General features: G+C 44.1%; 1 protein-coding gene across 2 annotated transcripts; it reads right to left on the reverse strand.

Moving 5' to 3' along the window:
- Positions 1-1532: 1532 nt before the first annotated feature.
- dbndd1 (dysbindin domain containing 1) lies at positions 1533-17180 on the reverse strand. Of its 2 annotated transcripts, none has more exons than XM_086175268.1 (4): positions 16896-17180; positions 10069-10215; positions 6265-6402; positions 1533-1773 (listed from the first exon to the last, which is right to left on the reverse strand). In XM_086175268.1, exons 1-4 carry the CDS (start codon positions 16924-16926, stop codon positions 1619-1621), a joined length of 471 nt encoding a protein of 156 aa, XP_086031394.1. In that variant the 5' UTR covers positions 16927-17180; the 3' UTR covers positions 1533-1618. The 2 variants fall into 2 exon arrangements, with proteins under 2 accessions (XP_086031394.1, XP_086031393.1); XM_086175267.1 differs by lacking the exon at positions 16896-17180 and adding an exon at positions 16586-16882.
- Between the last annotated feature and the right edge of the window lie 2157 nt (positions 17181-19337).

The raw sequence follows: 19337 nt of genomic DNA on the forward strand, positions 1-19337 counted from the left end.
ATTGTTCTGAGAGGAAACTGGGTTAACCAGGATTACCTGAAGCTTTTCTTGAATCAGATCTCCCAGTAGGTGTTTCATATCGAGGCACTTGCCTTCAAATCAATATAATACAGTTTAATTAACGACAAAGCTTATTTCAAGTATCTCAGCGTTGCAAGTTTATATCCAATATAAAACTCTGAATTGCTGATAGGAATGTTCAAAATGACGCAGCAGAGATTTGCAAATTCAAAATGACATTATTCGAAAACCTATGCAACAAACACTTTATTTTAACCAAAATATTTAGCTGTCCATTCAGCTAAAGTCAGAAGCCTGTGTTTAAAGTGTGTGGTTGAGTGAGAGATATTTACATACATAAAATAAAATGTAACGGTAATATCGAATGACAAAATGAATGCAAATGCAGTCGTAGATCTCAAAATAGCAGAGCCTTAATGAACAAATCACACGATAACTTTCTTTTCCCAATATCTGATTTATTGTCAAACTTTTCCAGTGCCAGTTTTGATCCACAATATCACAGCATTCAGAATTATTGGCTCCCCGGTTACAGACAAGCGAAATGACAAATAAATCAAGTAATCGGCCACTTTTTATGCCAGGAAATATGAAACTGTTGCATCAGTATTACATTCATTGATTCCATGACAAAACTATTGGCACTATTTTTGTCATCCACGTGTCTCCACTGGACAGCGGCGCAACCCCAGTTTTAGTTTTTAGTCAGTGCATCAGCTTCGGATTATCAACTCGGCTTTGAAGGAGGCATTCAAGAAGCCCCAGTTTCCAAAATGGTAAAAAAAAAAAAGAGAAGATTAAAAGTTAATTACAGTCAAGGCAAAGAAGGACTTGAAAGCATAAAAGGGAGAAGAATCCTTTTTTTGTACTATTTGGTGTGTTTGCCTCTTTCACCCACTGCAAATATTCAGTGAGAGAAGTGCGGCATTTTTATGAACTCAGGTTTTCATAATACTACGTAACAGCCAAACCGGATCGAACCCGGCGTCACCGGAACCCAATTTGAAGTTACTGTAGCTTATTTGCAAGCGATGAAAAATCCAGACGCATACCAAATAATAAAGTTTGCACATGGTTATTTTGAAAAAACCCTACTGATCAATGCTTCTCCCTCGTGCCCCGACTTTCAGATATCAAAGGTCTGTGTTTCAGCCGGAACACCTGAAAAGCGCGGTCAGTCGGAGTAAACACAGTGGGGACGTGGCCTTCCGGGCCGTTTCCACCCTGAGATGCTGTAAGGATGGAGGTGCTGAAAGGCTTCTGACCTCATACCCTGTCTGTTAGTCAAAAACAAAGCTTAACATTTTTTGGTGGCCGAGAGTGCATTAAGAACCCTTTGTATGAAAATCACGATTTAGATTGTGTGTGTTTGTGTGAAAAGGAAAGGAGAGGGAAGAAGAGCGTGTGTATTGCACATCTTTAAAACACAGAGCACAGTGTCCAGAGTTCTACCTGAACTCGTCTGTTCAGCACCATGAAACACCCCCCTCTTTCCTCCCCGTCCCCCCCCCGTGAGGGCGTAGAGGCCCTGGTACCCCCCCCTGCACGCTCCGGCCCCGCCGCTTCTCCGAGAGATGTGGCTGTCTGACATCGTGCGTCACGGCTGCTTCGATCTTTCCATCTTCATTAAGGGCTCGGCGGTGTCTGAGTCGCTGTGGTGCTTTCTCTCCCGCGGGGGTTCGACCTTACTGCCGCGCGTCCACGAGGGGGAGCGCATGTAACCGCCCCTGGGCAGCACAGGCTGGTGGGAACCTAGACAAAAACAACCAACAAGATCCAATGATATCTGACATTCTTCTCCAACTATTACAGCTATCTGTTTTTACTTTCTTTCTTCTCCATACTTAATTTTTGCGAGGTGTGACCTTAATGTTTGACAAAAACATTAAAAAAATAAAATAAAAAAGAGTTTCTATGAAACGTGCATCAGCTTGAGTAAATTGGACCACACTTGTCATCACATCATTCTACAAATTACCACTGGAACATTTAACCGTCAAAACAAGAAAGTATGACTAATATCAGATATTTATTTTGTCCAATACTATTGTCTATTTAACGTAATAAACACTCACACACAAACATGCATGGAAGTGACAGAAAAAAAAAAAAAATCTTTCTGAAGTGGCCGGATGAATAAGACGTGTCTGCTGTTGTGTGACAAGATACTGTTTACTTTGAGATGATGCAAGAGAAAACCCCCCCCACTGCTTCCGCCCCCGCACCAAATCCAACATCATTACGAGGCCATCATTGCTGTGCTCTCTCACACCACTTGGGGGGGACGTATGCGCGTGTCAGCGTAGAGTTAGATCCCCTTCAGTGAAACCCATGCTTGGTTCCTGGGTCATTTATCCCCTCTGACACTCAACCTCCCCCACTAACCTTCAAGACAAACAGTGGAGGGAGGAGAAGGGAGGAGAGAGGGGTGTGTGTATGGATTGCCGATGATTGATGGTGTTTCCGCTGGATTTTAATGAAAAAAAGGCATTCGGGAAAGAGTCTGCATTACTGCAAACAACTTCCACTGTTGTATTTGTCTAATCACACAATGTATAACTTGTATTTCCTGCATGATCCAGTATATGGGCAATCTGCACGTTGTCCATCAGTTGTTTATCCTGACCTGAAAATGTCGAGGATTTGCTCTTCACACCTTATCGGTCACTTTCCAGAACCAATAGCTCACAACCATGATGTGAATAGATGTTCAGGTCCTTCTGTCACACTCCAACACACAGACAAAACATGGGAGGATAACATGTGTTTACAGATGCATAATTACAGTTCCTGTCCTGAAAAACCATTTAAGGGAAACATCGGCATGGCGTGGCAGTCTGAGCACAGCTAAATCAGCCATTGTGAAGTGGGGCAGGTATTTTCAGGGATGATCTATGAAGTCATAAAACACCCTGGAGCCTCTGCAAGGGTGCTTTGCTGAGGTGGTATCTGACCCTTTTACATCAGAAAAGATCTTTTATAGTCCATCTATAAATGTGATCTATAGCTCGTAAAGGGGGAAAATCACCGGTGCAGGACACAGAGTATAAACACGTTAGTTCAACACCTCCTCAACCCTCCACCCCCATGGGCTGATACTCAGGAAGCGTCAGCTGCAGCCGGGTCACTGCAGATGTTGTATTTTTGACAACATCCAAGGATCAATTGCTTTGATAACTCTAACAATCTTGCAATTTGCATATATTTTTCAAATGTAAGTAACATTGGATTCAAGTCGAACTGCGCTTTCAAACCCCATTCTCCATAATCGCCACCCTACTGACATTGTCGGCCGAATCTCGTCAGTCATAAACTGCCTGTTCACATGAAGGGTGCAGTTTCAGCTGCATAAAGTAGAAATGGTGACACTTCTCTGAGTGTGGATTTGCAAGGCGGCAGCTCAATCGGTTTCCAGACGTGCGGGGAAACATCAAGGTTCACGAGGCTCCTCTGAGAAGAGAATTCGGCCCAAATCGATTCCACAACTTTTTATGCACCGCCCTTGAGCTGCTCTAGAGACAGACGTCGGGTGTGACGCCCGACGCTTTACGATCATCTCTTTGGAAAAGATCAGCAGCCGACTGAGCAAACAAACAAGGCCAAGCATCAATAAATAACGCGCCGCCATTGTCACTCAAATTATGATAACCGTTTAAATGGCTTAAGAGCAACTGGCTTCACACAGGGAAGGGTGAATAATTCAAGACTCTGCCTTTAGCATGAACTCACTCCCCCCTCTTATCTTCTTCTCTCCTCTCTTCTTCGCCGCTCCTATTCAATACAACACTAAACCCAGAAGTTTTCTATGAATCAAATAAATTCACACAAATGACAGCGTCAATTCATAATTTTCTTGAACACATTTTTTTTAGATGAATGTCCTGTTTAGGGTCAAAATGATGCAATGTGTGAAAGCCAACCCCACGCCTGGTTTAAAAAAGGCGAGGCGATAAGGGCCTAAACGCCAATCGTCATTCAAAACAGACACTCAGAATGTGCAACGTTGTGTCTGAAGTCAAAATATCGCTGACTTTCAAGAAGGGAGGGAAAACCGGCCCTGACTTTGAGATGCGTGCTGTATTTTTAGCTTCATGCAACACACGCATGAAAAAGGAATAAAAAAGAAACGATTCCTCATCGGGATTTGTCATTTTGAATAAATAAACAATGTCTGGCTTTTATTTTTTGCTGTAAATACAACCGGCATCACGACTCTGGTGTGCAGATGCCCGGCCACTGATGGCGACGTTAAGTCTGTGAGCGGCCGGTGGAGAAGCAGATGCGCTCGCACTTTATGACCTTTTGCCACACGTGCACACGTGACATGCCGCAGTGGAAGGAGGCTACACAACACCTTTTTTTTTTTTTTTTTTTTTCAAAAATTGGCTTTCAGCAACAGAGCACACTGCACAGTGCAGATGGCCTGCTGGGACCATAACTCACACCTAACAGGTGGTGCCGTGATATGGAACATGTGCCAGAAAACAGAGAAGAGGGGAAGGGAAAGATGTTGTTAAACACAGCAATGTTATAATTTACAAATTCCCCCCGACAGCTTTAAAATCACTGGACCGGGGATTAAAATGCTCTGACCCGCGGTTCAGTTGATTTAAGAAGCAAAGCGTTCACATAGAATCAGCCGGAGTGCAGACATGATTCTCTTTATGCCTTCACCGGGAGAAGCACTTTTATTCGAACATTTCCACCCGAGCTGCCTATTTTTACTATAGACGGTGTTTGTAGCACATTGTGAGACCCTGTGAGCTGTCCTAGAGGGAACGTGGATGCGGAGGGGGGGTTCACTGTCTGCATGCACGATGAGGCATTTGGGTCATGAATAAAACATGGCAGAGATATTTGCCTCCTTTAAGAGGTGGGAGTAAGACAGCCTGGTCTTCATCCTGCACCTGTGTGATCTGCTGCTCTGACACACACACACACACACACACACACACACACACACACACAAACACACACACAGAGCTAGGGTGGAGAGGATTTTCAACATTCACATTTACGCTGCAAAGCCTCCAGGGTTTGTTCCCCCTCTCATTCCGGCTTTTTAAATTGAAATATTTTCAACATCATCCAATTTTCTCACCGAGAAGTGTGTAAATCAGAACAAAATGCCATGATTGAATTACACAAGGGTTGGCGTGGCCAGTCGCTCTGCACCTGAAACTCTTTCCACAATTACCACCTCGGTTCACGTCTTCCCCTTTCAATCAAGTCGCTGCCTCGGAGATGATATCAGGCTGCATCAGGCCTGAAAATGTTTTTGTAAGAACGAAAACAAGTCCCCGCAAGGTCAGTGTTCACACCACTAATGGCTACCATGAGGTAGAAAATTACATGTGGAGTGAGTCAGGCAAAATTTCCTTAAGATAAGACAACGCCATGCAGACAAAAAAAAAACAAAAAAACATTTGATGTTATGGTTTACTATGTATGAAAATTACCCCAGTAAACACACACACTAGGAGCAGGGGTGCCGTTATTCCTGATAGAGCCCTGGAAGCGCAGGACCATATGGATGGGAAACCCTGCCTGTTTACAGGTTTATTTGAGGAATCTTGGAAAAAGTTGTGTAAAACTTTTGCTGATATTTCTGGGAGAGGCCTGGTTATCTCGGGTTAAAACAGCTTGGAATGAAATCAATATCAAGGTTTCTGCTGCATCTATTTTCATCTAGCGAAACCGTGAGGGCTCTCGTTTGACAATGTATGAATTTTAAGAGCGTTAACCAGCTGCTGAGTGTGTTACTATTTGAGTTTTTTTGAATAGTTGACATGACAAGGTGACATTTTGCCTTTAAATGTCAACGTGCACAGACGGTCTTGCATCTCAATGTCTCCGCTCTTGTTCCTAACAATTTAAGCTTATCATTACAAACTAAGCGGGGTGACACGGTCGTTAGCACTACTGCCTCAAAGCATGAAGGTCCCTGGTTCGATTCAGACGGGGGACCTTTTAGTATGGAGTTTGGATGTTCTCCAGAAAGCCCAGAAACATGCAGTAGGTTCACTGGACGGCATGAATTGCCCAGACATGTGTGTTGCAAAATGAGTGGTCGTATGTCCCTATATGTGGCCCTGTGATCGACTTCCGACCGGTCCAGGGTGAACCCCGCCTGTCGCCCAATGACAGCTGGGTTAAGCTCCAGCACCCCTTGGAGTGCAGGATAAGCCTTATACAAGATAAATGAAAGAAAAAGCCTGCGTTCCCTTCACAGAGGAATCTTACCTGCCGGAGACTCGTTGTGATTCTCCTCGTCAGAGTCGGCAAAGACCTCAGCGAGCTCATGGTCGGACATGTCAGTCAGTTCGGTCAGGTCGAGGAGGTCGAAGTGCACTTCAAGAGAAGACACACTACTCAGCGGCTCTGGGGGAGGGGGTGACAGAGAGACATGGGAAATACGAAGAACTGCTGAAGGACGAAAGGAAGCGGCTGTTGAAAGAAGCAGGAAAGTGTATGAATAGTCAACATGACCTGACTGTGACTCTTCTGTACTCATAACCAGATCAGCAGTGACGTGATTGTAAAATCAATCGCGACAAAGAGCTACTTTCCGAGTCTCTCCCAGTTTCATCACAGCGTCTCTTGTAAAGCTATTTCACACACAGACGACATACTTCATCCGCTTCTAAGTCTCTTTCAGCAGCATCGCAGGCACTCAGAGGGAGGAAATAGCATCTCAGGCCCTTTCTCTTACTCACTGAGATCAATTTCCTCCTGGTTGTGCTGCACCTGTTCATTTCTGCACACTTCACTAATGTCTCCAAGGAGTCAAGCCTGCTCAGGGTTACATTCAAATATGTGCTGTGAACCAATACCCCGGCCCGGGCATTTCAGTCAGGCCGCCCACATCTAATGTATGGAAAGTGAAATTTATTCAAAGACCCTGTAATGAATCTACTCTGCCAAGGGTTCCAGTATATGCTTGTCTAAGCAACATCCGCAACTGTTTAACGGGGCCGAACTAATCTATCATAGTGAGAAAGATGTTTTTCGGGGGTCGAATTTTTTCGGGAATAACCCAGCATTCCCTGCAGCATCTCAATCTGACTGTAACCATTCTCTTGCTGTCAAAGGATGTGTCTTTGTACAGAACACAATGGCTTGCAGAGCGTCATGAAATGTGTTATTATCCACTGTGATTGGCATGTCTTTTTACGAAAACTCAAGGATTTCAACCTTTTAAAATGACTTCCAAAGCTGATTTCCGGAACTCCTGGACTTATTACACCACGTCTGGGCTGTAAATTCAAGGATGACCCTGTTATTTATTCAGCTGTGCTGTGTTTTTTATATAGCTGGAAAAAGACTGACAGGAACAAACGTTACTGTTATTAGTCCAAATCCAGGGGAGATGTCGAGACAAATATCACAGTGTAACACTACGCGACATAAGTCTGTCCACTGAAAGTGTTTTAAAATGTCATTTTAATGTATATTTTAACCTCCATTTCAAAATACAGGCAATTGTAATTGGCAGGCTCTTATGTTGAAAGTCTCTACACAGAAGTTCGTTGTGCGATGAGCCCCTCTTTACGCAGTGCAGGAAAACAAAATGATCAGGGCGTGGTTGTGTCCGACAGTGCCAGAGCCTCCGTGTTTTTGTCATTTTCTCCTCCGAATCCAGTGTAAACAGCTGAAAGCGCTTGGTAACATCAGCCTCTAACAGCACAGAGGAAGGGATCTGTGCGTCCTGCCATTATCTCAGCAGGGGGTGGAGATGGGGGGGGGGGGTCCCGTGTATCTTGGCAAGGGTAGAAAGCTAGGTGGCTGCGTTGACCTGGTGTCTGAGAAAACACCACAGATATTGTCTGAGGACTAGAAATCTGTGGTCCGCATCAGAATATTTTCCAGATTTTATTAACATCACAAATGCATTACCTTGTGAAGCTGCAAAGCTGCTTCTGAGGGACAAATGCTGAGATTGTTGACAGGTTTACCAAAGGGGGGACAATTGTGATTAGTTTGTGTATTTCTCTCAATGCTGGCCTGACTGTACTTTCATCACGCTGTTTTGGTATCACATCACCAATCACGAGCCTTATATAATAAGATTTTTTATTCTATTTCATCTTTCTGCACAGAAAATGAGGAAAAAACCCTTGAAGTCTTACAGGTTTGGCCCTGCGGCAAGATTTACGTTTCTTTCAACCTCTAACATTCTCCAGCGCCGCATTTCGCTGAAGTTAGTGGAAGAAGTCACCGCTGTGCTCCCACGAGCCCTCGTTCTATCTACCCTAAACTTTTTTAAGTCGTTGTGCAGGTTTGTGACGGGCCTGTCTGCTTAGCCAATACTCAGGTGACTTTTTATGCAACCGATGATTCACCGCTTTGTTCGGTACGTCAAGCCCACCCCTCCCATGCTGATGGTGTTTGGGGACGGATGGAGAAGATCCTTACACGTTCTGTGTCGGTGTGAGGTGTGGCATGCCTGCTACGTCCCAACGAGGGACCATGTCAGTCGCCAGTTCAGTGCCTCTCATTGTCTGAATAGATCATACGGCGACGTAAAATGAAGTGTCGGTCACGTAAGGATGTATTGTAAAATATCATAAACAGACGCATCGTACTATTTTTTGCCCGTTTTATTCGACCGTTTCGCATTCTGCCACGCTTGTCTCCACGCACCTCTCCCTTTTCTTCTTCTCCCCAACCCCCTCGCCCACACCCCTTCTTCTCCTCTTCAATAATTGATCAGTGCGCTGTCTCTCTCAAGCAGAGCAGCACAACTACCCCTGTCTCCAAAGCTAATAAGCGGCGCTCAGAGATGCTGGTCTGGAGGGATGAAATTAAAGCATTCACACAGGAGCCCGAGTTGGAGGGCTGGTGTAAAAACTGGCGTATATCATGCAACATGTCGGCCCTGCAGATCGCTTTTTGTTTCCCCATCCATTTTCTCTTATGTAATTTTCAACATTCCAGTATGACTTGCTCTTAAGCGTAAAATCAACATCCGTTAAATCCAAAATCCAAATGGGGAGAGGTGCAGTTGAAATAGCAGGTTGATATTGACTTGTCTGCTTGTGCGTAAACATCGACAGCGCATTGTTTTAAGTGAATAATTTACATGGTAAACTGAAGGCCCGCTCTTTTCTGGAATGAGTTGATTGCCGTTTTGGGGTTCGGATGTTTGCTCCGGGCTCCCGAGAATAAATGTCGCAGATGAGTCCGAATTCATCGCGATGTCAAAACTCCGGCAGGAAACATTTCATATCTGTTTCTCTGTTGGTAAGAAAACAGCCGCCTTGCACGGTCTCCGAAACAAAGCTTCTGAAAACGATCACAGATCTCTTCAATTTAAGGATAAAAGTACATCCAAAAAAAAAAAAAAAAAAAAAAAGATTTTTTTAATTCCAAGAGGATGTTACTCACAACAGGATTTTTGGTAATTTGGGCTTTCATCTTCTCTGCCCTTCCGCTTTTGTGCGGCCACATGCTATTTGCCCCACTGCCAGGTGGCATGGCTGGTAAGAGGGTCAAATTAAAGCACACCAACACAGACATTAGCCTCTGCATGAGCTGGCTCGCTGAAAAACTGTTTAGTTAGTGAAGCAGATAAAGGCTGCCTTGTCACCCCTGCAGCCCCGTTTTCGTCTCTGTATGGCACAGAGGCACAATGAGTCCTTTCAGCGTTCGAGGCCGCGGGGCAGTGCTCTTAGAGAGTGATAGACAAGAATATCTAGAAAAAAAAAAACTGGGCTCATTTAATGAGATGATAAATTTGGATTGGAGGAGAACGTCAATGAAAAATGTGTGTTTATCTACATAAAACTTTTAGTGCATTTCATCAGGTGGCAACCAGCGGTTATACGAGTCCTGTGAACAAAAGCACATCATACCCCGCCCTCTACTTGATGCTACTTATATCCTCGGTTATTAGAGGCACTAAATATTGATCTGGTATCCTGCCTGTAGAATTCTCAACAGTATAACCCCTAGTTAACCTTTACACTCTGCTTCCCCGCTGATAAATATTCATACTCGGTTCCATTCTGTTGAAAGCGCTCTTCACAGCATTCTCTTGCCACTTACGTCTCTTCTCGCTGATGTGCAGAAGACTGGCGGTGTGTCCCGACAGGTCGCCCTCCTCCTCCTCCACGGCCGCGTGCTGGAACAGCTCCTTGGACAGGTCACCTGAGCCGGAGGGTTTGAGCAGCTTCTGGATGTCTTTATTGGGTTCTGTCGGTGGAAACCCATCCAGACCTGTCATTAGAAACTCGTCCGAAATCTGACGGCTCAGTTTTAGGTAGACTAGTGACAACAGCTGGTGTTTTTATTTCATTAGTGACAATTAGATTTTCTTTTTTTTTTTTTAAATCAAATGGTCTAATCAGGGATCAGCATTGAGAGCCATCTTTTTTATTGCTACGGTGATGAACAGGCTGACAGATGAGGATAGACAGGAATCTGCATAGACAATGATGTTTGCAGATGATATTGTAATCTATGGTGACAGCAGAGAGCAGGTGAAGGAGCATCTAGAGAGGTGGAGGTATGCCTTGGAAAGCAAAGGAATGAAGATTAGATCCAAGTGGAATGGTGAGGCTACAGGGAGTGGAGATAAAGATGGTGGAGGACTTTAAGGTCTCAGGGTCAACAGTCCAGAGCAGTTGGAAAAGAATTTGTAAAAGAGGTGAAGAGACATGTGCAAGCAGGTTGGAACGGGTGGAGAAAAGTGTCAGGAGTAATGTGTGATAAAGGAGTATCAGCCAGAATGAAGGCAAAGGTGTACAAGACAGCGGTGAGACCAGCGATGCTGTTTGATTGAGACACACTGCAGAAAAGACAAGAGGCAGAGCTGAAAGCAGCAGAGATGAAGATGCCGAGGTTCTCTGTGGGAGTGAGGAGGACAGATAGGATCAGGAACGAGTCCATCGGCGGGACAGCACATGTTACAGCACATGTTTTGGGGTTAAAGTCAGACGGAGATGGTTTGGACATGAGCAGGGGACGATGAATATACTGGAAAAAGGACGCTGAGGCTAGAACTACCAGGCAGGAGACCTAGAGGTTTATGGATGGAGAGAAAAAGGACATGAAGTTAGATGAAGTTAGTCTCTGTGGGAGAAGAGGATGCAGGGAAGAGGGTTAGATGGAGACTGATGATTCACTGTGGCGATCCCTGAAGGGAACGGCCGGAAGGAAAAGAAGAAGATGGTCTAATCATAGCTATTTGATGTCATTTCTTGCTGAGCCAACACAGTGTTCATTTTATCAAGCCATGAAGAAATGCCCGATTCTTTGGTTCATGAGAAACATTTGGAGGCACATGGTTCTTAGCTGAAATGGAGAACATTGAAACCTTAATCTTTAAAGCAACGCAAAACTACTGCTGTCAAGTTTGCATGCGCAGATATTCGGAACCCAACAAAAACATTGCCGTATTAGGGTAAGCTATATTGTACTGTTATGCTACCGAGTCATAATCCAAAACAGAAATAAAAGCTGCTGACGTTTTCCTCCTCAGCCTTCATATTCCAACGCGGCAGTGTTTTTTACGCTGCCATAGAGAAGTAGAATTTGCATCAATCAACTTCCTGTCAGTCATTTAAAATCTACATCGACACCCCGCCCCCCCGCCCACCGTCGTTCTCCAGTCCTGATCTTTAGCTGTGTGCCGCAACGACGGATCACGTTAGATACTCCCCTCCCATAGCTCTATCAAGAAAATGATTTTTGAAGCCTTGGTCGTGCTCCTTATTTAGAACATCTGCAACACATCTCGAACATCCACATTCAAAAACAGAAACCATGTTCATGCAGGCAAAGTGGGGAGTGTGCACGGATTGGTTAAACCCACTTGTGGTTAGATAGCCATCTTTCTTTACACATTTGTCGATTTTTGGTGGGAACTGTGATGAGTCAGAGGGATACACGCCACATCTCATGCTTGAAAATATGCAGAAAATGTAAATTAGAATACACACTGCGATGATTTTCCCTGACAGGAGGCACACACTCCTATAAGAGATGTGTTACTTAATAAATGCTTTACACACAACGACACATTCTTATAGTTTAGTCCTTTAGGAGAATAGTCTGAAAGGAACGGAATTTAGATTGCAGCACAAAAGTTACTGCAGTCATTTTTTTTTTCTTTTTTTGATGGTAACATGCAGAGTTTAATGGAGAGGAGAGTGGGAGTATGGGCTTCACTGACGGGCCGTACCAGATGGCGAGTGCCATTGCTATTTGCAGTCCTCCCCGAGACAGTTGAATTTCCCTTATCTGATGAAAAGTGCGGTACGGTTAATGCCGGGCTCCGTCGTGATGGATTGCCGTTTCACCAGAAGAAGCCCGGCGCTCAGAGCTCCTGACGGATTGATTTCTCCAGGGAGGACCAAGACATGTGGAGAGACCACAGCATTTCATCTGATGTTAATGAAATGTTTGCCTGGTATTTAGACTAATGGTAACTTTGGTTTTTATTTCCATCCCCGTGTCCAGATGAGGATCATGCTTGAAAACACAATTTATCAAAACATGACCCTGAAGGAATCCAACTAAAACCAACTAATACTGATTACTGTAATTACTCTGGACTATTAGCCGCTGATTTTTTCACACGCTTTGTGGCTTAAACAATGATGTGGCTAATTTATGGATTTTTACGGGCTAACAAGCTTCATGCCGCTAAAATATTTCGCCTCTTCACACCAGACCAATGAAATCTCACATAGACACACACACGGGTGTGTTTTACACAAATGAGATTGTGAGTGACAACAAAAGAGAGACTAAGAAAGTGTGTGACGGAGGAATTCTGAGGCTGTCGATCGATGTAAACAATTTCCCTGCTATTTTCCCATCATTTGACGTGTAAAGAATTCTACGTTGATAAACTACGTTGATTTGCCTGAAGTGACGTTGCACAGTAAAGTGTTAAAGTCACTATAATGATTGTTTCCATGCGGATTACATCGAGTCTGATAGTTTTTCTGCAGATGTTCATTTCTATTTCCTGCCTGAGTGAAGCTGAAATGAGTTCAAACAGCAAACACATTGTGTTTTCATCGGGTCATGTTTCGGGATCAAACATTAACCAAAAGAGTTGAACAAGGTGAAGTGGGAAGTAAGGATTTAAAGTTCAAGTTAAGTATCGAGCACTACTCTGGACGTTTGCTTCTCTAAGGTACTACTAATGGGACAGAATAAATTAGAGCACATCTCTAGTTCTCCTGGACCTTGAAATTCTAATGAAAGACTTTTTTATACCCCCTTGAAATTGACTTAAGATTAACTTGCGATAAAGTATTCAAAGGCTCATTCATGTAATAGCCATAACAGATGATATTGATAGTATAATATTGGCATGGCACAGAAGTATGACAGAGCGGCACAGCAGTGGTTGTCGGAGGCCCCTGGATCAATTCTCACAGGGTGCCATTTGCCCAGATGTGTGAATGACAGAGTGAATGGCTGTATGTCTCGATATCACGTGTGAATGAGGAAGTGAATGGTTGTATGTCTCTATATGTGGCCCTGTGATTGGACCCCACCTCTCACCTAATGACAGCTGTGATAGGCTACAGCTCCCCCCCAACCCTGAGTGCAGGATAAGTAGTATGGATAATGAATGAATGAATGGAGTATAACATTGATGTTGTGATAATCATACTGTGAAAACCTCGCACTGTTCCAAATCCTCGCTTGACACTGATCGCAATACAACGTCCTGTTGTTTTAGCTGCTTGGGTATTATCTGATGTTTAGTATTTCCAATAAAAAATATTGGCTCTGACATAAAAAGAGTATAGTACCAGCAATATGAGAAAGGTTACATGGTGAACAGATGGGCGGATCACTGAGACACCTGCTGAGTCAAAAGTGAAAAAAAATGATAACCAGAAGACAAACTTCTGCTCCAGAAAAACGATAACCATCACAAATGTGCTCTTTTGGCGCAACGGCTGATGTCTCAGTCAGACAGACGCCAGTTGATGTGACTCAGAGACAAACACTTGCAGACGGACAGATGGAGAGATGAAGAGAGAGAGGGGGAGGGAGGGGGAGGACGATGAGCTGCATGTTGGACGGAAGCTCAATCGAAGTCGGTGCCTCTGATCAATAAATCAATCACTGCTTGATTGTTGAGTGCGAGAAGACAAGGGAGGAGGTTTGTTGTTACTGCACTTTCTGACCCAGTCGTGAGTTCATGTATCTTGTTGTAATTACATTGGTTTCTACCTGTCTATCTATCTATCTATCTATCTATCTATCTATCTATCTATCTATCTATCTATCTATCTATCTATCTATCTATCTATCTATCTATCTATCTATCTATCTATCTATCTATCTATCTATCTATCTATCTATCTATCTATCTATCTATCTATCTATCTAAACTCACAACTGTCACTGCAAAAAGGATGATGAACATAGAATGAAAAATGAAATGTAATATCTTTACATTGATACAATGGTATTATTTATAGTATGTATATATGCAACATAAGGAATATATGAGCAGGCAGAGATTTTGACTGTGATGTTTTTTTTAGGTTTCATTACATTTTACCACAACGGACCAAAAATATCATTATTAGTATTAGTATTCATGTCAAGTTTAGCGGGATGAATGCAAAATATACCGTAAGCAGACAATAATAAGTTAGGGGAAGCCTTTCCAGGACGGAAATCTTCTGGAGGCTTGTTTTGGGCTGAAAAGATAAAAAAAAGCGGCGCAAACCCAAAGCCGTTCAAAACCGATCTCCTACTTTAGCTTGTCAGGGTATTTTAAGGAAAATGCCACATCTTCCCAACTAACTGTGTGAAAGCTCATGGTTGTGAGATTACAGGGGATATATGGCTGGATTTGATCTTGAGCTACAGGCAACAGAGAATGTAATTTCATCCATTTTCAAATCTGTAAACAGCTATTACTTTTCACCACCGTATAAAACAAGATTAACTCTGGACTGTGTTAGGGGTGTAACAAGCACTCAAGACAGTCTCCCACAACCTAAAGAATATTTGCCAAAACAAAATCCCAACAGCCATACTTGCCAGACTACAAACCTCTGAGTCTGGATCGACGTCAGGGGCGTCAGATAATTTCACACCTGGAGGCCAGGATCGACTAAGTTATGGTTAATGGTCTTCATTTATATGGTGCTTCAATCACCTTGCGGTTTCAAAGCACCTTATCCTGTGCTTATGCCTTACGATTTTTGTAGTCACAGTCGTAAAACTGAAAGTTGGAAGGCAATCTTAAGCATATACTGGAGTCTTACTGGAGTAGCAGTGCGCTCCCGTCATCTCATCCTTTTTTTACTGTCTTTGACCGGTCGTCGCGCAGTCTTTTCCTAGTCTTTGGTATACGACAATATCAAAAGTGCTTGATATGATCGCATATGTGTCTGTAACACAGTCAACCAACAATAGATGACCTCCAACGAAAGCGGAGAAAGGAAACCCGGTAGACGAAAGATCGCCAGAGTGGCTTTAGCAGCGGAGACACTATTTCTTTGCTATATGGACTAACAGTAACAGCGAAGGACACCCCGATCAGTGTGGACCATCCAGAAGGAGCAAATTGTGCAGCTGTGGACACGAGAGCCCAGCTTGTACAATGTCAACTCCCCAACCTATCAGTAGAGAGGGAAAAGCGAAGGACTGAAATAACAGAGGGTCGGCAAATAAGCAATCTGGAGACAGTGTGGCTCAAGAAGTTAGAGTTATCGTCCTTGGAACTAAGCAGTCCTGGTTCAAATCTCACGCTCCTCCAAGCTTGTCTAAGTATTATTGAGCAAGACACTGAACCCCTAACTGCTCCATGGGCGCTGCCTTCTGCTCAGGTTCATCCCTGATGGGTTTAATGCAGTGGTAGAATCGTGCCATGTGTATAACTGAATGTGACAATAAAAGCCTTTCTTCTTCTACATACCCAGTGAAAACGTTGCATGGTGGAAAACCTTGCTGACAGAATCTAGTTTTAGTTTTCCAAATCATTTTCGAGTCTTTCGATGTAAGATGTCTTTGTAAAATCTCTGACTTATGACTCTAAAAACTAGTCTTTAAATGTGAGCTTTTGTAAGATGATAGTTTTACACAAGTCTTTTCCATGTCTGCAGATGTATGGTGGCATTATACTGGATCCCATTTCTCCATGCACATGCTGATGGCAGCCAAGCTGCCATTCAAGGTGCTAACCAGGCCTAGATGGGGTTCAGTGTCTTGCCCAAGGATATGCAGCCAAGAGGAGCTGGGGAATTGAACTACCAACCTTCCCATTGAAAGGATGGGAGAGGGTACGAGCGTGAAACAAAGAGGCTCCATTTGCCTATTAGAAAAGGCAAATGGGATGAACATTAAACATCCCTGAATCGCTTTAAGGCATGGCGTAATTACGAATATTCACCCCTCAATGTACTCTGTCTCTCTCTCTCTCTCTCTCTCTCTCACACACACACACACACACACACACACACACACACACACACACACATACATACACAGAGTCTGGCTGAGGTCACATGACAGAGGCGTGTTGTCCTACAGCAGGTGTGTGCGGGCAACAAAAAGGCCTCCGGAATCTGCATCTTACCCAGGCCGGTGTTGTTTGGTTGACTTGTGATGTGCTGGTGATAAAAACATAAAAAACTTGTGCACGGAAAACGCATGAAAAGGATCCTGGATGATCCATTAAATCATTGGGCAGTCGGACCCGTGGATGAAAACACCCTCCCCACGTCGATTGTCCACTTAAAGTGTGCGTAAAGTGCCTTTCGCCACAGCGACGCGACCGACCCGTGGGGACCGGAAAAAACAAAGCACCTCTCCGGCGACCGATGTGCGTGACGGACACGCCAAAGAGAGCGAAAGAGAGAGAGAGGGGAGCCGACGGCGGGTCTTACCTGGGCTCCCCGCCCCTCCCTGCGTCTCCATGCAGCTCGGCCAAGAGGGTCCTGCGGCTCAGCACCAGCATCGGAGAGCGGACGAGACGGAGGGCGGCTGCGTGGGTAGGGGGGCGCGTCTGCCTGACTGAGGCGACTGTGCATGGGAGTGGGTGAGAAGAAGGGGAGGTGTGTGCGTGTGGCGTGTGTGTGTGTGTTGGGGGGGGGGGGGGTCCTCCTCCCCTTTATTCTAAATATTCCCCCAAAGAGATGCTGTTTTAGTCTTTTTTTAGTCTCGTTCCAGTTCACCTGCCACGTCCCACCGCCGCCGCCGCCGCCGAATGATGGAGCGCCGCCCCACGCAGCCGCTCCAGCGCGCACGGAGGGGGCCAGGGAACAGCAACCCCACTGCGAATTTTCCCTGCAAACGCCGGGGTTTGGCGAGCTGTGTCCAGAAAGAGAGACTGAGAGAGAAGGGGGGGGGATGAAACTGGCACCCCGCCCAGTGCGATGGAGAATGGGGTATGGAGGGTGTGCGAGTGTGTGGGCGGGCGGGGGGGGGTTGGGAGGGCATAGAAGAGGGAAATAATGTTTTTGTGTAGGCCTTTTGTTTGTGATCGCAATGCTCGTGCGTACATTTGTGCATGCATAACAAGTTAGGATACATCTCCTGAAAGTTCAATGGATGCTTACTATGTGTGGAATGCACACAGGTCAACCTGAAGGGAGAGAAACTCTTAAACTGCAGCCTGCATATAATGATCAACAATCGGAGGGCTTCATCTAGTCTCTCCGAGATGACATTACTTCATATAATAGGAATAAAAATGAGGATTAAACGCATTCGTTCGATGCCACCCGGACCCCATCACTTACCAACGGATCCACTGTTTGGCCATCGATGGAGATAGCGCGCCCTCTGGTGGTCAGATGGCGCCACCTGCACTCGACTCTGCAGGTATGAGCCAACCCAGTTTAAACGTGTAATAAGAATATAAAATAAATTCTTAAAATGATGTGAGAAAATCTTATCAACTCACCTGAGCGGGCTTACAGGAGTGAATAATAAGCACAGAACAGTGACTTGAGAAGCTCATGTTCTCTTTTAATTCTACAAACACATGGAGGACTCATCAATGTAGACTTATATGTTTATTGGAATGAAACCCTTACCATTATTGCTATGAACGAGTTAGAAATGCAATACGGTATATGGGAATGCTACATATAAGTAGTTTTAACTATCAAACTCTTCTTTTGTGTATTGTAAAAGCATATTCATAAACTATAAAAAGCCTCTTAGACACAAAGGTGTCTGCAAAATGCTGTTGATCAGTTATTTATGAAATATGATTTATATCTACTTATTTAGGATATTGGAGATAAAGTCAGTGACGCCAGGCTGAGATGGTTTGGTTATGTAAAGTGAAGGAAAATAGAGGATGTATTGGTAGAAGGATGCTGGGGATGGAACTGCCAGGCTGGAGGCAAAGAGGACGACCAAAGAGAAGATATATGGATGCAGTAAAGGAGGACATGAAGTTAGATGGTGTGAGAGAGGAGGACACGGAGAACAGACGGACGAAGTTGATTCGCTGTGGCGACCCCTGAAGGGAAAAGCCGAGAGGAAAAGAAGAAGAAGATCGACGTATATAGGACACACTTCAAATTAAAACCACATGGCCACTTTGAGTCAGAGTTAGTAGGAAGGATGAAATCCCAGAGGGATAAAAGAGATGTTTTTAAGTCTTCTTCACCAATAAAAGTGCTTTTGAGACTGACCTGCTCGGGGGTGGTTAGTGCAGAAAAACTGCAAGCCAAGCAGCTGCTATGTGCACCTGTGGGAGTGGAGCAAAGAATAAAAAAAGAATTGTGGAAATGAAGTACATGAGATTTTTTCTTTTATATATACTGGCAAAAAAGGTTATTAATTCAAATTCCCTTCCCCTGCAGTTCACTAACAGTCATGTACTTGTAAACTTGAGGTTCCTGAGTACTGGTTAGACGAAGTGTGTCTTTTTCTGCATTTTAAGTGGACAGAACTACTTTTCCCTAACTTATCAAATGTTTATGGCCATGTTTGGTTAAGAAGCTGAGTTCAGTGAGGATAAAACTCTTCAATTTTAACTTTGACCAAGTGAATGATTTTCCATCTTTTATTTTGAAACATTCCTAAGTATGCACCTCTGCCAATCCTCACACCGTCTTACCGTTTCTGTCGGATTGAGTGTTTTTAAAACTATTTCAATTTGAGCAATTATCTACTTAAATTCAGATTTGGCTTTTTTTTCCCGTAAAAAAGGACCCTCGCTTATATTTTTCAACCCCACAATTCTCTTTCGCTCCTTGTATAGAAGAATCTCCACCAGCAGAAGTTTCTCATCAGTAATGGAGGAATGTCAAACAGTTCTTCTTCTCCAAGCTGACTTTCTTCGCTGGAATATTTCAGGCCATCTGCAAGTA

Source organism: Fistularia commersonii, chromosome 27, assembly GCF_037954325.1.
Source record: "Fistularia commersonii isolate RoL2024-O1a breed Wild chromosome 27, RoL_Fcom_v1.0, whole genome shotgun sequence".
Lineage (NCBI taxonomy): Eukaryota > Metazoa > Chordata > Actinopteri > Syngnathiformes > Fistulariidae > Fistularia > Fistularia commersonii.